The sequence below is a fragment of the Erpetoichthys calabaricus genome, chromosome 2 (genome assembly GCF_900747795.2).
Source record: "Erpetoichthys calabaricus chromosome 2, fErpCal1.3, whole genome shotgun sequence".
NCBI classification, from domain to species: Eukaryota; Metazoa; Chordata; class Cladistia; order Polypteriformes; family Polypteridae; genus Erpetoichthys; species Erpetoichthys calabaricus.
This window is the reverse complement of record NC_041395.2, coordinates 341,145,183-341,153,140: the sequence shown is the minus strand read 5'-3', so window position 1 is coordinate 341,153,140 and position 7,958 is coordinate 341,145,183. Positions and strand designations below refer to the sequence as shown.

General features: G+C 40.2%; 1 protein-coding gene across 1 annotated transcript in view; it reads right to left on the bottom strand.

The window, feature by feature from the left end:
- Positions 1–230: 230 nt before the first annotated feature.
- The window catches only part of LOC127526759 (uncharacterized), an 83,071-nt gene continuing 75,343 nt past the window's right edge, over positions 231–7,958 (bottom strand). Inside the window, exons 11-13 of the mRNA XM_051923456.1 lie at positions 6,108–6,204; positions 2,743–2,932; positions 231–740 (exon numbers count right to left, since the gene is read on the bottom strand). Of these exons, the coding sequence (XP_051779416.1) occupies positions 595–740; positions 2,743–2,932; positions 6,108–6,204 (433 nt within the window). The 3' untranslated portion in view covers positions 231–594. The remainder of the gene's footprint in view (positions 741–2,742; positions 2,933–6,107; positions 6,205–7,958) is intronic.

Here is a 7,958-nt window from a genome sequence, read left to right as displayed (position 1 = left end):
AGGATAGATTATACGGGTGGCTGCCCAAAACCTTCACGATGACTTTGTGTCTTTATTCTGACACCATCATTACCAGAAGAGCAGCCATCTTGGACAGGCTCGATCTGTTAGAGAAGAGGTCTCAACATTCTTGCACGTAACATGCATTGTTTTAAATTCTTTTTAAATTCCTGGACTTCTTGTGACCCTTCTGATAATTTAGCAAAATTGTGGAAGGATTTAAAAGTGCATTATAGCATTTTATTTCACTTTTTATAATTTCCAAAATGTGAAGTAGAAATACATGGCTGTTTGATACATGATAAGAGACACCACGACAGACAGAAGAGAAAGGCACTCTATACTGAAGTTATTTTCTCTTTAATTAAAGAATCTCTGCATTAAATGTTTCATGCTAGCATATTATTTAGGTTTGATCACAGATCACTTCTCCCAGCTTTAATATTTGAATGTTTTGTTAATTTTGAATTGTAGCCACAGATTAAACAGTAAAATAAGCATTCAGTTTATTTAAAGCTTTTTCTAAGTAACACAAATCAACTGTCTTTATAAAGTCAACCATCGTCTTCAGGCCGCCCTTCATTCTCCCAATTCTCAGCACTCTGCAGATGGAAGCCGTGAATATCGGACCACCCCTGGCAATTTTCCTCGGTATATCACAACACCGGAGACAAGGATGACGGCCACGACAAGAGCTACTACAATAACCAGAATGTTCTGACTCAAGATCTGTCCGGAATCTGCAATAACAAAAAAACACATCCGCTGATTATAAAAATTCATCGCCATAGGCCAGTGAATTCCCTGAAAAACCTGCATCTTGTTAAATTGTTATGTTACTTGCTAAGCTGTAAATCCAACGGAATCATTTTATTTATTTGACGTAACATCTCAGACTGGGCTTTATTAAGACCCCCAGTATCTGCTGTCATTTCCTTCCCGATCAGAGCCTCATTTTGGCACTGTTTCCCCCTAGTGGCAGTGGAGCTGAACTGCATGTTAAGAGGTTGCATTGGAACACTGGTTAAACCTGGGGTCTTATTTATAAAACTTTTATATAATTTTTAATAATTAATTTTTTAAATTTTTTTAATAATAATAATTTTTTTTTTAATTAATAATTTTTTGCATTTATATAGCGCTTTTCTCACTACTCAAAGCGCTTAGCAATTGCAGGTTAAGGGCCTTGCTTAAGGGCCCAACAGAGCAGAGTCCCTTTTGGCATTTACGGGATTCGAACCGGCAACCTTCCGATTGCCAGTGCAGATCCCTAGCCTCAGAGCCACCACTCCGCCTACAATATATAGATTTGAGTGTGAAGGTATATGTACACCAAAAAAAACAGGAAAATGCATATGCCCCCCAAAACCTGGCTTATGCAATTTATCCTTTATATACAGTATATACCCCATTGGACTAATTAATGATGGTAATGAAAAAGCATATAGAAAGGAGGTGACTCATCTTGTTTCTTGGTGAGCTACCGATAACCTGATACTCCACCAAGACAGTGGAAATGTGGATTGACTTTCACAAACATCCACATTACCTCCCTGCCTCGGGAGATAAGCTACATCATCCTGGCTCACTCAGCAACAGAAACGATTCACTCTGGGATTAAGATTATATTGATGAATCATTCCAAGTGTTGAATGCTGGTGACTTCAGCCAGGGGAACAAACTTCTCTCACCATGTTCCTTTCATGGAAAAAACACGCCTTTAAATATAAACCTTTAGAAAAAAACTGAACAGGTCTGATCTCATCTTACTGTCACCTACATGTCCGTTATTGACTGCCGCAGCTCCCTTATTCTCCAAGCCAGATGTTCATATTTGTATTTGGGAGGGGTTGCTGTTTAGTATAACATTTACATCTTTCTTAAAGATGTTTGAAGTGGTGCTTTGGACTTTGGATCCAGAAGTGCAGCCCCTGTTGGGGTCCCAGGGGGTCGACAGAAGACAAAGTCGCCTTACTTCTTTTTCCGTGGCAAAGAATTGCTTCCTCAAGGGCACAGCCTGACACGGGAAGCATTCCCGGGTCTGACATGAAGGGAAAGTCAGTGGCAGGAGGCAGCAGGCAACACTCAGTGGGGGACAGAAGGAGGAAGATTTGTTGGTTTATCATTTTATCATGTTGAATTTATTGTGGCTGATTGCTAGAAAGATCTATTATATAGTGCCTTTCGTATCTATCTATCTATCTATCTATCTATCTATCTATCTATCTATCTATCTATCTATCTATCTATCTATCTATCTATCTATCTGTCTGTCTGTCTGTCTGTCTGTCTGTCTGTCTGTCATCAACCTCTCCCTCTGGTAATTTACCCTTTGATCCTGGGTGGCTGTTTTTAGGGTGTTTTATATATAAATGAAAGGCCAGAATAACACATACCTATTATGATAATATTATCTATTAGGCCACTACACATCGCAGCTGTCTGAACTCGTCTGGCCTTATTACCAGCTTTCATTTTATTAGACTGTGCACATAATATGCCGCTGTCAGCTTATGCTGTTTACTCACGTTACGCTTCTGTTTTTTAGCTGCAGGTCAGTTTTGTTTTTTTCTCATAGGTTGCAAGAGGAAAACAGAAAGGATTTACAGTTTAAACTGATTCTGATTAATTAATTGCTTTATAAACGGATAATAAAGCAATTCAAGTCAAATCTAATGTTGTTTAGTGGGGACTCTGGGGTTTTTTCCTTTGCTGCCTTATTCTTATATCCACAACACTCACCATTATTATACTGAGTTCTTTTTGTAAGATAGAGAGGCCCTTGAGAGATGAAGTGCTCCTGGCTCTCCAAAGATAACGCTCTCCTTCGTCTAAAGTATACAGTTGAAGAGCCATTATTCATGCAGCCCTGTGCGCACCGCGTTCCGGGATTCCCAGCGATGCACAGAATGACAGTACAGCTTATGTACACCTAGAAGAAGAAGAAGAAGAAGGATATTTTAAGGTTATTGCCCTTCCTCTCTATTCTTGGCATTAACCGTGAGCATGACTCAGTCTTGGAATTTCTATGTAATTACATTTACAGTATTTATTTCTCTGATGCCTTTATCCAATGTAACTTACAACATTTATGATAGAATTGGTTCCATTTCTTTTGGAGCACTGGCAGTTCAAGTGACTTGCTGAGGGTCACACAGTGACAGTAGCAGGATTTTAGCTCACAAAGTCCAAAGCTCTAACTACTACGCCACACTGCTTGCCCTAATGATGGTTACTCCCGAGTCAGATCTGGGGTGACATGTAATGATCTTCTTTACAGTGTTATTGCTGTTGTTGTTAAGTCTGAGTAAGTTTTGCAATTAGGCAGTTGCTTTAGCGTTGTCCTCTGACACACACTTGTCAGATCATCTCCATCAGCCCCAATAACTTTAGCTGCATGCTTAGTAATCTGCTGGAGCTTTTTTACGCTTTGGTTTGTCGGACTACTAAACCAGGCAATAAAACTGAAATTGATAACAGACTACGATAAAAGGACATGAGGTCTATGTATACTCTAGTTTAGGGAGGAGAAATAAGTGCTGATTGCATTTAAAGGAATTTTTTTTTGTATTTGTATTCCAGCTAAGATTGTTAACTAGGTTGTAGGTTGTTATCTATGCAATGAGTTGTCATTATTATTATGGCACCACAATCCATACTAACCCCTACTTTCTCTGCTATTCTTTTGCTGGTTTTCTGTGCTGGCGATTTGTTTGTTTGTTTTTTCTGTCCTCCCAGCAATCGGACCTTACTTTATTCTTTATTACTTAGTGTTGTGGGGTACAAAATCTGTACATTTTGGTTTATATTTCCATTATATTTTGTTCAAGACAAGACAACAGATGAACTACATTCAGAACAAATCAAAGCATGTCTTCTTCGCAGTTATACCTCACTTGTAGCTCTTTTAGGGCGGATGTTGACTTTTGTCGACAGGAGGGGTTGAGGGCGAATGTCGACAAAAGTCGACATCCAGGGATAGAGGACAACAATCAGCTGTTAATGGTGACAAAACTCACTGTCACATCGCAGGCATTCCCCCTGTGCTTGGAGAAATGCTAGACTCGTTGACTCGGCAACTAATCCTTGCGTGTGCGTGAGTTGCGAAATGTAAACAATGGCAAGATGGCATCGACATGTCACAAAGGAGCGAAGCGAGTGCAGAAAAGAAAACACTCGGCAGACAATGTTTTGCGCATTATCGCGGAGTCGGACTCTGATTTTTCAGAATCGGATTTTATTGACCGTGATCAGGAGATCGAATAAGAGAGTGAGAAGCCGGCATCAGCTGATTGGACACCAGCCGATGCCGTGCCAGCTGATCCGCTGCCAGCTGAGCGCATTCGCGCAGCCGATGCATCTACTGCAAGATTCGCGTGGGAGGAATACACAGACATTGATCCGTGGGAGCCGAACTGGCTACCGGACTTCACAAGACTTCACAGTAACATTTGTCAAAAAGTAAATATTTTTTGTTGATTTCAATTGCTTTGTGTTCTTTTTTTTAAATAGTTTTTGGAAAAATATTCAGCCCTGGAAGAAAAGAAACAAAAAAAAAATTAGCCCTAAAAGAGTTAAAACAGCTGTTCCAACAAAGAAAGGAAGACATACTGGTGGCTCAGGCTATCAATTACTTCATAGCCTGAGAAAGGATGGACATCTAATGATTTTACAGCCTGGGAAAGGAAGACATGCCTATACCTCAGAGAACATCAAAAAAAGTTTACATTTTTGGGAAAATGGAGAGTGAATTCATTCATCATATTGACAGCCAGCCAATCTTAATATCTAACAATTACATCTTGCAAACCACCCATAGAAGTTTAGAATAAATATGCCTCAAGGAGGGAGGAAGAAGAAGGGACAAAGATGTCAAAGAAGAGAGCAGAGTGATGGCAACGTGCAGCCGTTTCCATCTGATCGTCAGAAAAGCATCTCATGAACAACTACGAGTGCCAGATCACAAGCCACCTGCGACATTCATCCTTGTCATCTTAAACTATTCACAGGCTTTTTCTAAAGACTATATATATCCAGACTTTACTATCAGTCCTAATTTCTATTATTCTTTATTCTACTATTATTATTATTCCTGTAATAAATACCACGCTCCTCTTAACTTTCTATGCTTTGTCTTCATGTCTGGAGTGATTGAAGTAATACGGTAGATTTCTTTGAGCACCTGGTGCAGCCAGAGGTTTGCCATACGCTTTGTGCTGCGAGGTTTATTAAGGCTGAGGGTGAGAGCTCCACCCAATATTAGGGAACAGGACATAAAGTAAGGCATTCTTGGCTGATAAATGGCCTATAGTCAAGGATGCTGAGCCTTTGTATGTTTAAATGTATTCTTGGAGACCAAAAGTAATATTTAAGTCTGAGATATCATTAAAACATTGTATGTTGTTCATGCCAATAATAAGTAAGTCTCTTGAAGTGCTGAGAGAATAACAGGCTGTGTTATTCCTAAGGTATGTGTGTGGTTTAAAGTGCTAGAGCTGTGTGTGTGTGTCATTCATACGGTACTGTTGAGTTTCTGTGTTTTGTTTTTTTTTTTCTACCTACAGTAGGCCAACCCGGTAACGAATCCGATGAGTACACTTACCCCTAGGTAAAGGGTAAGTAGAGGAAAATACCACAATAATGCACTTAGTATAATCTTATTTTTATTTTTTTATTTTTTATTTCCTCGTCTTGTAAGGCACTTTGAGCTACTTTGAGCTTCGTTCCACTGTGCAAGAAAGTTCAGAATCCATAATGTGATCAATGGGTTTACATTCATACTCTTCAGTTTTTCCCAATCAGTATGTGAGACTGAACCTTGAATCAAAATCCAACAATAGAGCTCTGGCATATGAACCAGGCAGATCATGAAAAGTGTAGGTTTGATGTGAGATAACAACGCAGGGCATCTTCAGCACTGCTTACCTTTTAAAAAAATACTTATCTTGAAAAGATAAAATGCTTTTCAGCAAATGCATCTCTCCGTGTTTTTGGCCTGTACTCCGTGAAGAGCACTAAACAAAAAAATCATCTGTGTTGTATCATTGCACTGATCCCATCTCACCACTAAACACGTTCTTTGGATCTGCTCGCTCAAATCTGCTTACCTGGCTGTAGTCTCCGATGAAATTGAAAGCTGCAACCCCAAATCTGAACTCGGTTTGGTTATTGGAGTAGACGATTGTCGTGTCATCTTGAACACACCTAAAACATTCAGAAATTTAACATCAGTGTCATTCCTGCTATGGAAAACCCATCTACACATCTGCCTGTAACACCCGAAATGTTTGACGGCACACTTTTTTATTTTGGGCAGCACGGTGGCGCAGTGGTAGCGGTGCTGCCTCACAGTAAGGAGACATGAGGTTCGCTTCCTGGGTCCTCTCTGCATGGAATTTGCATGTTCTCCCCGTGTGTGTGTGGGTTTCCTCCCACAGTCCAAAGACATGCAGGTTAGGTTCATTGGTGATCCTAAATTGTCCCTAGTGTATGCTTGGTGTGTGTGTGTGTGTGCCCTGTGGTGGGCTGGCGCCCTGCCCAGGATTTGTTCCTGCCTTGCACCCTATGCTGGCTGGGATTGGCTCCAGCAGACCCCCGTGACCCTGTGTTATGATATAGCGGGTTGGAAAATAACTGACTGGCTTTTCTATTTTTGTGGGTTTTGTTTTTTCATATTAGGTGTAGGAGAGAAAGGAGGACTGTGGTAAAGTGAGGTCCACGGCTGTTTGCCATTTTAAATAAATAATCGCCACACTCGTGGCTTAAGTAGAGGGCATGGTAGTGTGGCCTGAGCGGTTCCCGGGTGTGATACGGGCGCGGGCGTTTCCGCACTGAAGTGCACAGTGTGTGGGATCGCCTGTGTCCGTAATTGATGCCGGGAGCTGCTAATCGCCACACCTGTGCCACGTCCCCATTATAAAAAGAACGTGAGCGATTGCTGAGAGAGGAAAAAAAAAAGATGAAAAAGGAAGGAAAGGCTTGGAGAGCGAGAGTGAGAGAGGGGACGAGCCAGCTATGCTGATGACACACAGCTGTATTTATCAATAGCACCTGATGACCCCAAATCTCTTGATTCGCTAACACAATGTCTAACCTGTATCTCAGAATGGATGAATAGTAACTTTCTCAAATTAAATAAAGAAAAAACCGAAATCTTAGTGATTGGCAATAATGGATACAATGAGGCTATTAGAAATAAACTGGATGCATTAGGATTAAAAGTCAAATCGGAGGTAAAAAGCTTAGGGGTAACCATTGATTGTAATCTGAATTTTAAATCGCATATTAATAAGATCACTAGGACAGCATTTTTTCACCTAAGGAACATAGCAAAAGTTAGACCTCTTATATCATCGAAAGATGCAGAGAAATTAGTTCATGCGTTTGTTTTCAGTCGGCTAGATTACTGTAATGCACTCCTCTCAGGACTACCCAAAAAAGACATCAATCGTTTGCAATTAGTGCAGAATGCAGCTGCTAGAATCCTTACCAGGAAAAGAAAATCCGAACATATTTCTCCAGTTTTGATGTCACTACACTGGTTACCTGTGTCATTCAGAATTGACTTTAAAATTCTGCTTATGGTTTATAAAGCTTTAAATAATCTCGCCCCGTCTTATATATCGGAATGTCTGACACCTTATATTCCAAATCGTAACCTCAGATCCTCAACTGAGTGTCTCCTTAGAATTCCAAGAGCAAAACTTAAAAGAAGTGGTGAGGCTTTCTTCTGCTGTTATGCACCTAAAATCTGGAATAGCCTGCCAGTAGGAATTCGCCAGGCTAATACAGTGGAGCACTTTAAAAAACTACTGAAAACACATTACTTTAACATGGCCTTCTCATAACTTCACTGTAATTTAATCCTGACACTCTGTATATCCAATTCATTATAATAACTATTCATTCAAAATTTGTACTAACCCCTACTCTCTCTTCTGTTTCCTTTTCCGGTGTCC